The sequence below is a fragment of the Varanus komodoensis genome, unplaced genomic scaffold (assembly GCF_004798865.1).
Source record: "Varanus komodoensis strain SLA01 unplaced genomic scaffold, ASM479886v1 scaffold1, whole genome shotgun sequence".
Lineage (NCBI taxonomy): Eukaryota > Metazoa > Chordata > Lepidosauria > Squamata > Varanidae > Varanus > Varanus komodoensis.
In genome coordinates, this window is record NW_025335268.1 from 15,870,976 (window position 1) to 15,885,969 (window position 14,994).

General features: G+C 45.1%; 1 protein-coding gene across 3 annotated transcripts in view; it reads right to left on the reverse strand.

Moving 5' to 3' along the window:
- The window catches only part of LOC123030759, a 55,780-nt gene extending 43,136 nt beyond the window's left edge, over positions 1-12,644 (reverse strand). For all 3 annotated transcript variants that reach the window (XM_044445050.1, XM_044445135.1, XM_044444960.1), the window contains exons 1-2: positions 11,333-12,644; positions 7,561-7,665 (exon numbers count right to left, since the gene is read on the reverse strand). In XM_044445050.1, coding sequence (XP_044300985.1) covers positions 7,561-7,665; positions 11,333-11,749 — 522 coding nt within the window. In that variant the 5' untranslated portion in view covers positions 11,750-12,644. The remainder of the gene's footprint in view (positions 1-7,560; positions 7,666-11,332) is intronic.
- Between the last annotated feature and the right edge of the window lie 2,350 nt (positions 12,645-14,994).

Genomic DNA, 14,994 nt, shown 5'->3' on the forward strand with positions numbered 1-14,994 from the left:
CAGGTCACTTCATCCTGAGTCAGATTAGAGGGGAACAGCAATGTCCTAATGGATCTTGAGCTCCAAAACCAAACCTGCCTTGGGGTATAAAATAGCACAACTGATCCTTCAGTGTCCAATCCTAAAGCTATGTGTTGCTGTGGAAATTCAAATTAGAGTAAGACTGCCATACCAATCTAACACAATTAGTACAAGCTAATAGTATACTATCCTGCTAAATGTGATATATTTGTAGGGGGGTATTTGAGCTGCTTCCAGATGAGGCTTTTACAGCAATCACTCTGCCTTATTCACATAACTTTTCAGGATTACAGTAACTCATAGTTATCCCATTCTTTTTTTCTTATCACAGAAAACCTGTTAAGAAAGCTAAGCACGACTGCTGCAGGATGGCTTCAGATCAGTAGCTCTAGGAACCATTTGTCTGGAAGCATCTTGAGAGAGTTATTTCCAGCTCTACCTTTGCCCAATTCAACAATAACCCCATGAACTGAGAAAACAAGTCATGGTTTGTTCGATCATCCACCAGACAAACCCTGGGTAGGGCAACAAACCATGGATGCACCATAGGTTAAATAAACCATTTGCTAGTGTTACATGTGCTTCAAATCACTGCCTATTTAAACCCCTACACTGATTAGAAACTGAATAATGCATTCAGTCTCCCCAAAATATATCTTCTTAATAGATCTGGAGTTGATCTTCAGGAGCAGACTGCAACTGATGAAGCTCTGCAATGAGTCTAAAAACCTTTTCAATTTGCCTGGGAGATGAAGACAGCCTCAGAACTGGACAAGGGGGCAAGTGACAAAAGGGGCAAGTGTCATCTCTTTGGTTGAAGCAAAATGAAGCAACAAAGTGCTTTGTGTAACTGTCTGTCCTATAACTGTGCAGTTGTGAGATGCAGCAGTTGTGGATCGGCTGCTCAAATAGCATGGGCTATGGTTGCAAGGTCTGTGAGATTTGCAGTTACAAGTAATTTACTAATGATAACTGTACTATTGTGCTTATACGCAAAACATAGTTAGAACAGTTTTATGTTGATGGGGCAATAGGTTATATTATTTTAAAAACTGTACTTTCAGACTCCACACACTGTTCTTGTAGATTTATATACTTTACATTGTGTGGTATTATTGACCCTGGTGACTTATATGCAACTGGAAGGGAAAAATTTTCAATGAAGTACAACTTTATTTTACTTGCAAATGGTTTATGCACTAAACCATTTTCAAATAATGGTCCAACAAGCATTTTCTTGTATAGCTTTCCTGGAGTACATTTAAAACTGGATCAAAAAAGACTTTTTTCTATCAGTAGAGGGTTTAATAGGCTTTCTCACCCCCCTCCCCCCGCTCCATACTTCCCTGCAGAAAGCCACCACAATTAATAACATCTGCAGATCTGGGTCTCACAGGTGTTTGGTCAATCTGCACTTATCCATAGTCCTTGAATTATTGCTGCCTTAGCATGAAGCATTATACACAGAAGATCTATTTTCACAGCTCTTCTGGTCTGCAATTTGGAAGGCCAGCAAAATAACTCTGTGGCTCCCAGTTGCCTTCCAGCTCAGATGCTGCTCACAGCCCCAAATGCCTATGGCCTAATACACCTCAGGGCCAAAACAGACATTATTTTAAATGTGTCTAGCAGCTGCACTTTGCACACAGGAGTCTCAATTTGTATCCTAAAAGGTCCCCCATCAGCAAACTAGTATCTTATCTGGATTGGTGTCTGCACCTACTCAAGAAATGGGAAAAAATAGTTGCTAGATACAGAGGTAAGATGATGTTTGTTTTGGCCCTCTTCCACTCTTCCATCACATCTACCATGATCCCAAAGAACTGACAGGTGTCCATTTAGATTTAATGGTTTAGATTCAAGATCTGCCTTCCACTGATGAAAATGTTCCACAATTCTCATCCTCTTCATACCACAGTTCATTCCCATCCAGCAGGGTGCTTTGATGCTCTGAGCAGTATTTTCAGGGAGTTGGGAGTGCTATCATTGGAAAGAGGGGATGGGGAAATTAGCTTCCTTCAACTCTGTTGCCTTTGCTCAAATCTAAATCTAATCCATACTGAATGTGACACTCAGAAAGGACTTTTCAGTGGCTACCCTGACAGTCTAAAAACCTTCCAAGAGGAAGCCAAGGCAAAGCACCTTACAGAAACAATGCAATATGTCTTGATTATAATTGGCTTTCCATCATTAATGATTCTGGGAGAGGCAGGTTGATGATGATTGCATTTATATCCCACCTTTCTTCCTTTTGTGAGGCATCTACAGTGGGTTCCTTAACTGTCCTCCACTTATTTTTTATCCTCACAACAACAGTCCTGTGAGGTAGGTTAGGCCGAGAGTCCATGACTGGCTCAAAGTCACTCGATGAACTTCTGGGCAGAGCGGGGACCAGAACCTGGATTTCCCAGGTCCCCAGAGCAACATTCTAACTACCATGCCACAAGGTTCTCCCATGCCACGCCAGGTTGAGGGAGTTACCCACAGTTTGGGATGAGATGGCTTGAATATCAAATAAACAAACTAGTACTACATCAGCAAGAGAATCAGCAAGAAAAGAATTAGGGACAGACTCATAGTACCTTTTTCATGGTGAGGGCTACTTTACACACCATGTATCTTAACACTGTGCTGTTGGCATTTCCATGCTTTCAGCCACTTCTCAGCTTACTGCCTTCTACCTACGATTTACATCAAAAGTTGTCCATGTGAGCAGAATTGATCTTGTTCTGGAACCTCTGAAGCAAGCAGGGTTGGAGGGAAAGAGCCTCGACTGCAATGCATAGTAAGGCAAGACAAGGCAAAAGAGGATTCAGCACATCCCCTGCAACTTTTAAGTGTAAAAAGGAGCCCTGCCACATCTGGTTTATATGCAAATAGGGCTGAATATGAAGAAACAAAGGTAGCTTCCCTCTTCATGTTGTTTGCCCTTTAGGAATTATGTTCCCAGCACAAAACGGCTGAGTTCCCCATTGCCATCCTAAAGACCGCCCTATTCATTCAGTGTCTCTCCTGCTTCTTGGCAAGTTTCTGTTCCATGACAGTATCTGTCTCTTGCATCACTGCAGAAGAATGTGGCCCATATAGGCTCCCTGGCCAATCTTGAACTCAATTTATTCTGCCATCAGATGGTCCATTCAAATAACTTGGCTCCACTGAAATCCCAGTCTTTTTGCATTGTCCATTCACTACAACCATCTGGCTTATAAGAAGTGAATGGTCCATCTGGCTCAGTACATACAGGCATGACTGGTGGCAAGGATGCAAAGAAAACACTCTAGAAGATCCCTTGTTTCAAGATGTTGGAGAGCAAGCCCAAGACATTATATAATCAGCCCACACTCCAGAAGAGGAGAGGTCCTACGTCATTTCATGCTGCTATCTTGTTCTTCTACCCCTCCCTCAGGCCCAGAAGAAATTTCACCAAACTTCTAGCCCTCAAATAAAAGGACCCTTAAAACAAAAGTGACTTTTTGACGGCCTCCCTTGCAAATGAGCTCAGACCCTCTTCCTCAATGGCAGACTAAAGACACTTATTTTAAGTAACTCATCAAATGGGAGAAATGCTGAATTTCTTCCAAGCTTTGTTCTTGCGGTCAGCAATGATGCAATGCTCTGTCAGCGCTCCAAGACAGCTAAGGTCAGCCAGCTACAGAAGTGGCTTCCTTCCAAGCTCAGCCCAAGGTCCAGCTGCAAACTACCATGGAGGGCTAAATTTGTAAACATGGTATCTGAAATTCCACTGCAGGAAGGGAGGTCAATACCGGCTGCTCTTAAATGGTGAGAATATGGAACATGAAGCTTAATGCTACTATGTGCAGAATACTGACAGCAAGCATACCACAAGAGCTTTTGCGAAATATGACTTCAACCCATCAAGGAGTGAAGGCACAAACTGAGCAAAAACCAAAGTTAAGATACAAGACTCAGAAGTCTGAACATGTGGCTATTTGTCCCAAAGCAGTTGCGATTCTGTGAAAACACGTTCATGCTAAGAGCACATCTATACTCAAACGTTAAGCTGGTTCCAATCCAGTTTCTTGTTCAATTTCAGCTCCCTGGAATCTCTGAAGATCTCTCAAGATTACAATTCTCGCAAGGTATTTGTGAATTCAAGTGGGAAACAGCACAAAATAGCTAGCAGAAAATTCTCAACACCTTCGCAAAACATACCGGCTGTACTATAAATGTGTCCACATGTGAGCCCTAAATGAAATCAGAGGCCTGAGATGGGGAGCATGAGAATGCAAAGGTGGGCCAGAACTGGAGAGAATGAAACAAAATGCTTTACAGAAAACAGCAAGTGGTATAGGATTGTCAGTAAGGCCATCTCTCTGCAGTGGAAAAGTGACTCCTAAGAGACTGGAGACAGTCCCAAACTTCAATAACTGAGTCATTATTAGGTACAATTTAGAAAGCAAGAATAGTCCCATACTGAATCCAAGTACAGGAAGTGCTGCCATTAAAAGATAAGAGATTACACAGGTGCCTGGGTGCCTTGATGATCCGCTTTTGTTGTATTTTCCTGTGCTGTGTCCTGCTTATTTTTGCACTGAGACAGACTGCTGAACTTGTCTCAGGTGTAACCTAATTTCCTCCCATTACTTTTCCCCCAGAATTTTCTGATTTGCATCACTGCTTGGCAGAAGAGAGGGAAGGAGGCTGGAAGTAAACAAGGATGACAGTTTGCACAGGGACACACAAAAAGGAGGTAATCATGGGGAACAGCTTTTGAGGAAAGGGAGACAGAAGAAGTACCCTGACATTTTCGATTAAGCTTGTGCCTTCAGAGAGGTATATGGGGACCCAAGGAATGAATAACCTTCTCCAATATGTGTGTTCCATGTATGTTGAACTACAATTCCCAGGGCCCAGGGGAGTTGCAGCACAACAGCTCTGGAAGGTACCAGGTTGGGAAAACTTGCTTAGGCGAGTAACTAGCAGAAGGTAGTGCCTTCGTTCTTTATCCTGGGGGCAGATCTTCAACAGCATGCGCTCTTTCTTAACCGTCTCCCAGATTATATGTTGAGATGCTGCACTGGCTACAGAAGTGCACACATTTGCCCACAGGCGGTATGTGAGAGCTCTGTCTACAGAAGCTTGGAAAGGCTAAGTTCCATTGAACTCAGTGAAATGCACTTCCTAGGATGCAAACATGCATACAGTTGGACTGTGAGTTTCCATTCTACTACCACTTCCACATCATATACAAAGCAGCTATTATATGGCTTGCATAGTAGTAGAAAGTACTTCTAGTTTCAAAGTTATTGTTGGTGTAGGCATTAACAGAGCCAAGAGAACTCTCAAAATAAGGAGCGTATCCCACAAGTATACTTGCCCACCCATTTCTATAGATGTATATGCATAGCCGGACTACAGAGGAAACCTTGCTTTTCTAGAAGGTCATGTGCTTCTTTTGGTTCTTTAGCTAACCACTAAAAACATGGAATACCACCATCCATTGGTAAGTGTTAATTGCATAATCATGACAGAACTCTGTAAGATCAGAGTTCAGTGAAATCAAAAAAAGAGAACATGCAACCTGTCTTCTATAGGTGCATTTACCTTTCATGAAAGTTTCCCTAGATATGAAGGTTTATTTATTTTTTTAAAAATCTCAGATTTTGTCACAAACCTGCCACACCCCACTTACTTTCCTCTAAGCAGTCCTTTTCCTGCTATTGCATAATATGAGCATTTCTGAGCATAGTATTTTATACCTTGATGATGCAGCAATGGATAAAATGTGGGCCAAGAAAGTGAAGCTCAGCCAAGATAGAAGTACTAATGGTGGGTGGTAGGTAGGTCAGAGATATCTGCAATGGTTTCAAATGATACTGGGATTCTCTAATTTTGACTTGAAGATTCCAAGGTGGACCAGTTTTTTTGCGTCGCATGGATTCCATTATCTTGCAGGTCAGTTTTTACTTCTGGGGGAATCTGGCCACTTTAGCATAAGTGCATATTTAAAAATGAATGCAATTCTTGTACAGTGCTGGTTGGAAGTGATGGCAGTTGATGCTCAAAAGATCTGGAGGGCCTCAGACTGGGAAAGACTGCACTAAATCATCATTAAGATCACTAGAGCTAAAAAGGCTGGTTAGTCATGGTTTCTTTCTACATGCAAGAGTTCAGATTTTTTCAAAGAAGCAGCACCCAACTAGAGATTTTATTGGTCCTTGTCACACAGATGCTATGTAGCCAAAGCCCATGGTCCTTCCAGCTGGACCCCAATACATGTGCAACAGAGAAGACTGAGTAAATTAATATCATAGGTAACCTTCCACCACCATTTACTAGCATTTAAAAATATATTTTATTTTATTTTAATTTATTTTTTGTAAAGCCTTTATATACTGTCCTCTGCCTTGTTCAGGATTCCAGGCTGGTGTACCAAAAAGTATAATTCCATACAAAAACAGATAAAATAATAGAACAAATGAAAGTTTATGAATTAAAAGTTAAACGCTTAGAGCCAAACAGTTCACAACAGATGCCAAGCAAACCTCTGTTAGGAAGGTCTTTCCAAAGTTTGGCTGTCACTACAGAAAACACCCTCTTCTTTGTTCTAGATAAACACACTGCTGATAAATCAGATACTTGGAGAAGGGCTTCACTGGCAATGCTACTCCTTGAAAACACAGCTGTGGGTTAAATGAAAAGAATGGCCGGAGCTGGGAGTCCATTGGAGTTGTATGCAAGAGAAATACCGGAAGTGTTCTCTCTTTGTTTGGTGGACATCTCATGGATATCCAGGTTTCATGGCTAGTGCCAGCAACCAACAAGCTCTCAAACACCAGATTGGAGTCTATGGGTGTTTGAAAGGCCCACTAAGACAAATTCAAGTAGCACCTCAATGTCTAATCTACCATCCCTACCAGGTTCGTTCGTTCGTTCGTTCGTTCTTTCTTTCTTTAAGATTTTTGCATGCCGTCCTTTGCAAGAGCCTCAGGACAGCTTACACAAATAAAATTCCTAAGTACATAAACTATATAATATAAATAAATTGACAACCCACTCTGACTGCTTTAAAATATGGTAATAAAATGTAATATTAAAACTTATTAAAATATTGATTAAATAAAAAGGTCTTAACCTGGTGCTGAAAAAAGGTTCCCACTTCTTGAGAGATAGGCAGGGAGGAAGAGCATATAAACATTCACCAAAGGCTACCTGCAGGTACAGATTGCTCAGATTCACTTTCATAGGCAAAAGATTTCCCTCCAGGATGAACTTCCTCCTGTCACCCTCACATGTCATCAAGCTAACCAAAACATTCTACCAGCAGCTTACGTCATTCTGCTCCTCCTGCTCTCAGTCTTGAGGCGAGCTGGGCTGAGAGTGGGGCCCAAAATCACCCAGTTGGCTCCATGGCTGAGTGGGGACCGGAACCTAGACCAGCACTCTTAACCACTACACCACACTGGCTGTCAATATCAGAGCAGCCTTTCCCATCCTGGTTCCGTCCAAATGTGCTGGACTATGACTTGCATCAAACCTAGATAGCATGGCCAAAGTAAAGGATAAAAAGAAACATACCATGTGACCAGGAGCCACTCTGCCCACTGAAGCATGGCAACCAGCCTGGGGCTTACTTGCTTCTTGCTTTTCTTCCCCAATTCTTACTTCTTTTTTGAGGAAGACCTAGAAAGGAAAATTAAGGAAAAAGTGAAGATTCAGCATCACCCAACTCTAAAGAAGGCTTTGAGATGAGCTGCACACTGCCAGGAAGGATTCTCCACCAACTGCTCCAGTTTCTCAAGTCTTACAACCCCCAATGCTTTATTTATATGGCTATAACATATTAAGTTAAATGCAATGTCACATTAACAGAAGTTTGATTTTCCCTCTTCCTCCTCTTCCTCACAGCAGCTCACCAGTCCTCATTTTTACCTGCAAGGTGAAACAGAAATGAGCAGATCTCACACAATGACAAACGGTTGAATGTAACCAGGAAGGCTAAAGAGGAGAGCACCACAGAATATTTTGCATTCCTTTCGTATTAAAGGATAAAGGTGCTTTCCCAGCTTGCACACAAGCACTAGCTCTAGGAATAGAAACTCTGTTAAGAGATACAAGAACATAGCACTAAACAGAATGCTGCACACTTCTGTGGGAGTCAGCCCCCCTACCCCAAACCGCGTTGCCTATACTGACACATTCTCTATGTGGGTATCAGTGGAAAGGCGAGCTCATTCCTGAGAAATGACCTAAGGCTGGGGACTGGTGCTGCAGCATTGCATCCAATGAACACTGACTCCTAAACCAAACATATTAGAATTCTGGCAGAATATGGCTCAGGACCTTAAACAAAAAGTACAGCTTCAGCTCATGCTTTAGTGCACTCATGCACAACCACATCTTATGCAGAAATTGTACTTTATGTACACTTTGCATTGTTTATTTATATATTTTCCAACACCCAATATTTTGTACTCTTCTAAATAAACTTTCACTTCTTTTATTATTCTTGGGCTTCCAACAGTGCAAACCTAAGCATGTTTACTTGGAAATAAGTTCCACTGGGCTTACTTTCAAATGGTATGAAATAAATTATGCTACAGCCAAAATGCCATTTTTTTCTGTGAAATGGTTTGTTCAGGACAAATTAAATTACCTTGAATGGCTCAGTTTCAAGGAGCCCTCAAATCCCTGGGATTTCTAACAGACCTTGTAAATTTGGGGTCATTGACAGGAAAAAGTAGCTTATGACAAGCTGTTTGTTGCTCAGAAGATCTTTAGTTAGTGGGCGGTGGGTGGGGGGAAGTATTCTTTAAATGTATGAATCACCATTTCACAATTTCTTTGAAGGTTGTCCATCGCCTCTATTGTTCGAGTATGTGTCTGAGATCAGGGTGGTGCTGATTAGAAAAATAAAAATCAGGGAATGTAGGCTAGTGCCTTGAAGCAAAGTGAGTCCTCTCCAAATTGCATGTGAATGCAAATATTGCAGCCTTGAATTAGAGGTTGAAGACAAGTACGCTACTGGGAAAGTTTGGTGTATTTTATTGTCTAACTAAGACTTAAAGGACTTGAAACCTTAACACCTGAGAAAGGAGACTTCCTTTCAAGCCAAATGCCTACAGGACCATAAGATAATCCATTACTCCTATCCTGTTTATGGAACAGCTGGTTGTTAGAAACACTGGATGGCCGTTACCCCTTAGGCATGTGCCCTGTGATTGGAGATGCTCACCATTAAATCCTGTTCACCTATTTTCCCTACCACAGACCCAGTTGGCTCTTTCCCCAGCCAGAACTCAGTAATGGGAGATAAGCTTGCAGGTGACATAAGTGCTTTATTTACATTGGAAGCCCCCTCAGTCCATCAGCTGCAGGAAAACAAGGCTGTCAGCACAAGATGATCTCATCCTTCCTGCAGAGCTGCTCCGCTCGCTCGGATTGCGGAGGCAGGGCTCTCTCCCCCAGCTATCTCATCCCATCCAACAAGCAGCAGCCGGGAGCACATGAGAAAACAAGAAACGAGTTAGTCTTTCTATTGCTCTGGAAGGTGGGAGGTTGCAGCAGAGAAGGGACGGACAGAAACCTTCGCTGGTGGGAAACCACACAAATGAGGGTTGGGATGGGCAAACTAATCTGCCCAAAGGAGGGACAGTCTGGCTCCTAAGGGGCTCAGTGCCAAGGCAACACATAAGGCCTTATGGACAGATTCTTGGCTAAGATTTCAAGGTCAATTTAGAGGATACTTTCCCTGGAGCCTATGAGATAGCATGATGAGGTAATGCCTTTGCCATTCATTACAGAGAAACTCAACAAAATTTTGACTTCTCTCAAACCTGAAATGAGTGCTGTGGCTTCTATTAACCCTATTGGGGTATCTTATTAATTGCATGGAAATGAGTGCTCGTATGACAACCTGAGCGTGTAAAATTTGTGTGCCAAAGAGGCTCGAAAGCTGCAGGAGCGATGCACCTGCGTAATGGGCAAATAGCTCTGCTGTCATCCTGTGACATCTATCTGAACATTTTGGTGCCAGAGAATTTGTTTGATAATCACTTATTTTTAGAGATAAGCCAGTCTCCTTTCCTACACAAAAGAAAGGCTTTTACTTAAACATAAAAAAACACAATTAGGCAGAAGTGCTACTGGACTGGCTTTCCGATGCTCCACAAAACAAGCCTGGGACAGGTGTAGCAGAAATGTAGGGTAGCACTAGGTATGTAGAAAAAAACTAAGCAGCAGCAGAAGGCAACTCTGAGTTTTTTAGATCATTAGTATTGCATCAGTATTATAAAGTCTATTTCTATCCTGCACAATAGTTCAAACTCTCAGGACAGTTACACAGTTCAGTGAGGAGACTTCAGGATTAGAAAAATAGAAGCCTAAGTCAGTACGCAGTTCCCTGTTACATTCAAGTCTAGGAACCAGCACCACATTCTACAGAAATTATTTCAGCTCCTTCCAGTCCATACCAGCATCATTCTACACATCACTTTCTTATAAATCCTGCCCAGCAATGAGATGCTACTATAAAAAGTGTTCCTATTATTATTTCACCAAGCTCAGTTAGCGGCTTTCTAACTACAAACAACCTTCATTCCCATTCCCTTGCAAAAAAAGACAGATGAACCCAGGAGACAAAAAATGCAATAGAAATGATATTATAGAAGTGAAGGTAGAACCAGAAATCCCCATCTTGGGTGCTCAGTTTTTGGAAGAGCTGTATGGGGATCATTATTATCAAAATAGGGCCTATGACTACATCTGACACAGAAAGTGGCAGTGATTCTACCAATCCATTTGCAAAAAAATACTGTCAGACACTACAATGCATTATGGTACAAATGCAACTTTGCTGCACGTAGGAATGAGCAAATGCTTTGTTTTAGCACTGTAGAAAAAAGGACCTCATGGTTACCAACTGTCCCTTGCTCAGTTACCTTTGCTAAGATTTGGGAAATGTTTTTTTTTTTAGTTTTGTGCAATCGAAGTTCTCAAGAGGTTTGTCTTCCTCTCCGAAAATATGAGGGAAATACTGAACTACAAGAACCTCCCAGAACACAGGCTGGCCCCAGAACCACCCCTAGAGCTACTTCTGAAGTCTTCTCACATGATGGAGGAGACAAAATGGCCCTAACCTACCTCACAAGGTTGTTGTGAGAAGAAATTGAAGATGAGGATACATAAGCTGACTTAGGCTCCTTGGAAAAAGCAGGATATACGTGTAATTATAAATAAAGGAATACATGAAGACAAAAAGAACCCAGAGCTGTCCTGACCATGTAATTCAGAAAGGTGGAATGCAGAATGGCAGCCTATAGCAAATAGGAGGGGATATTAAAGTTCTTACCTTGAATTGTGCCTTTCCTGTTCTGGAGTTGTTGTTGTTGCAGTTCCTCTCAGAGGGGTTGTGGAAAGGTCCTCGATTCATTCCTGCCTCACCTGGACCAGGTACTCTGTGCCAATTGGACAGGGTGATCTTCTTGATGGAGCGGGACAGTGAATTGCGGTTGAGACCATCTTCAGTGATGTCCATCTCTTCAACAGGGCTGGGGCTGTCACATCTACCCCCAGGGGACACTGGAGAAGCATGCGCCAAATATAGTGACATGCGTTCATTGAGGTTTGGGTGCAAGTCCCGGTTATCCAGTGCGCTTATAGGCATACTGGGGGAACCATCCCCTGGGAAGTCCAGGGAGCACTTTGGCAGGGAAAGTTTGGTGCTAATTGTGAATGGCTGGACTTTCCTTGCTGTGCTGCCGGACATTGTTCTCCTAGCATTGGCCCTGCAGGGTCCACAGGAGACTGTGGGGGTCACACAAGTCTTGACAATCTGCACGGCTCGGCTGTAAGCAGCAGAAGAGAAAAGAACTTTAGCAGCAGATGATAAAATGCAGGGCCAAGTTCTCAGAGATGAGGTTTCAGTTCAGCCAGTTTTGCGCCCCCACAAACATGCATGGAGTTTGCCCCACAGATCCTGTCCGGTGCGACTTCTCGAAAGGCCTTGCTTAGGAGCCTTCTCGGATATGATGCTTGTTGTGAGATGTCCTAAGGAAGCGGGCTTCCAATCCCCCTTGGTTTCCGAACAGAAGAACTGCCACCATTCCAGGCCTCTGGGCAACAGCTTGCCGGAAAGTATAGGCAGAAAACAAAAGGCAGCAAGAGCAGGATTGAGGGTGGGAGTTTGGTCTTGGCTTCAAAGCCAGGAGGAGAAAATCATTCTAAGCGCCTTGAAGCTGGCAGAGCTTGCCTGGGGGTGGACCTTGAGAGATGAGATCAGAAATGAAATCTCCCCAGAGCCTTGCAGCTGCAGAATACTCCCCGGTCTCCCCTCTTCCTTGGGCGGGCAGAATGCTTTCTTCTCCGGAGAAGTTCAGTCCCTCCTGCCTGAGAAGAGCCTTCTGCAGAGTGACCGCCTCCTCTCTCCCGTCCAAGGGCGCTCCAGGTGACAGATGTTGTGGCCAGTGCTACCTACTTGCAAGGCTGGCAGTGAGGCTCAGTTGCGGGAGGCCGAGTCCTGAACGGCGCCCTCTTCTTGGGTGACCCGCTTCTCCGTCTCCAGAGCGTGGCTCCTCAGTCGTCGTCCACCTTTTTGCGCAGGTTGAGCACGCAGAGCAGGCAGGTGAGCACGGCCTCGCGCGACTGCCGGGAAGTCAGGCGGGCCCCCAGGCGACGAAGCAGCGGCAGGAGGCGCTTGCGAGCCACAAGCAGCAAGCGGGTCAGGAGGGTGCGCAGGAGCAGGAGGGCGAGCAGCGGGGCGGGCATGCTGCGCCGGGCGGGAATCTGCGGGGGGGAGGCACAGAGACACACAGGGGGGTCAGAAGCCGCGAGCGGGTACATCCTCGTGCTCGGCGTTAGCAGCGCGGGCGGGCGCATCCCGCCCTGCCCGCCTCCCGCCCGGTGCAGCCTTCCCTCCTTGCACAGCCTAAACTCTTTCTCCCGCTCCCAGTTCCTATATTTAGCCCAGCCCTTCACGCAGGGAGTTCTTTAGCATGAGGTAATGCGGCTTGGGCAGAGGGGGAAAAAGACGGCTTCCAAAAAAACGTGTAGCCTTCCACGATGCCACCGGGGCAAGGGGAGGGCAGTGGGCTCCTCCGCTCCAGGGCATCGCCACCATCTACTGGAGTCTGGGGCGGTTGGAGGAGGGAAATCGGGGAAGCGGAGGCAGAGAAAGACGGGATGGGCGCGCAAGGAGAACAAACACGCCGCGTGCAACTCCCGCCAGGGCTCCTGCGATTTTAGCAGCTACACGAGAGAAGTTCGATGGGTGAAGCCTTTTCTTCTCCCGTTCTCCGTTGCGAGAATTACTTAGCGCGCTGCATTTCTGGTGTCGTTGGGAGCCCAGCCCCAGCCCCAGTTTGCATTCTGAGTTGGATTTCTTCGAATGCGGCCAAAGGGCGGCGCATGTTTGTGTGGGGGTGTGTGTGTTACAGAGGGAAAGAGAGACTTTTAGGCACCTGCAAGCCGAAAAGAGGCGGGCCAAACTTTTTGCAACCTCACGGGTGTTTTTTCCGTACAGGAATGGGGAAGAGTTCAAAAATGCGTGTGGAGACATCTGAACGGAAAGCCTTATCGAGTGGCATGGAAGTTTTGTCACGCCTGGCGCCGCCACCCAGCCCGTTGCTCGAGGACGGGGCTGTAAGACAGGAGAAGGGCTGCACGCAGCGACAGGTTCCCTGCGGTCTTTCCTCCTCCCGCCCACACGGAGCATCCGGGGAGGCTTTCCAAGCCAGAGCTACGGATTCTCACTCCCGCCGGCATCTGGAGAAGGCGGACGTCGGCTACGGGCGGGTGCAACTTTCTCCCCAAGTGCCCGGAGTCGTCCTAGCAACGGAGCGCGTCGGAGGCGATGATGCAATTGAATTCCACAAGGATAGGCTCAAAACACTCGCGGACTCGGGAAGGAAACTTCTCCAGGCGCTATGGCAACGGAGGGGACAGACTGCGGCCTCTGGGCAGAGGAGGCGGCGCCAGAACGCCGAAGGCCGGAGACCCGGGCTCATCCTCGGGACTCGTCGCGTGCCGTCTTCCCCCTGCTTTGCCGAGCGCCACACAGACGTTACTGCACATGCGTTTCCAGCAGCTGCCCCTCGTCCCTTGCCCCGCTCATTTTTACTCTCGGCAGACGCAAGGGCCTCGATCCAGATCGAGTCCCGGGATGGAGCGTTGTAAAGATCTGGATTGGGCCCTTGCAGCTACTCTGGAGCAGAAGCGAAATGCAAGGAAAGCTGTTAGGCGCACCTTCAAAGTAATGTGGTTTTAGGGCCTGGAATTTCAGCTTTGCGTCCTGAAGCAGAACAGGCCCCGTTTAGAGCCTGCCGCCAAATGCAGGCTTTGCTGTGCGACTGCGTCTTTAGAAAATGCTCTCCTTGAAGCCCGTCCTCTCCAGGAGGTGCTTTTAGCAGCTTCGCACGTTAGAAGCGCCCTACAGCGAGGACACCAATGTGAATGAATTTTATTTATTTATTTATTTTCTATACCATATATATTTCCTTAGGAAATCTCTAACCAGTTTACAATAAAATGCCAAAACAAGTAACAGTACTTGATTAAAATAGAATTAAATCAGATACATAATTAAAATTAACAATTAAAATACTGGTTAAGTAAAAAGGCCTGGAAAGAATATAGAGGCAGCACCATATTCCCCAATCTCCACCACTGAGAAGGTGCTTCTTGTAGTGACCCTCCAAGGAGGGCTTTTGGAAAAGGACCTCCGTAGAAGATCTTAACATCTAGGCAAGTGTGTACAGAATGAGTTGTTATAAGCAGGCCCGAAACCATTTAGGGGTTTATATGTTGTTGTCAACACCTTAAATTGGACCCAGACTTGAACTGGTATCCAGTGCAGATGGGACAGGACTGGTGTCATGTATGCCAGTCCCTTTCAATAGTCCGGCTGCTCTCTTTTGTACCAGTTGAAGTTGACTGACAGCTTGCATGCAGGTCATCATGGAGGACTGTCCTGACTTTATTCCAAACACATGTAGATTGTGTGTGTGTGTGGGGGGG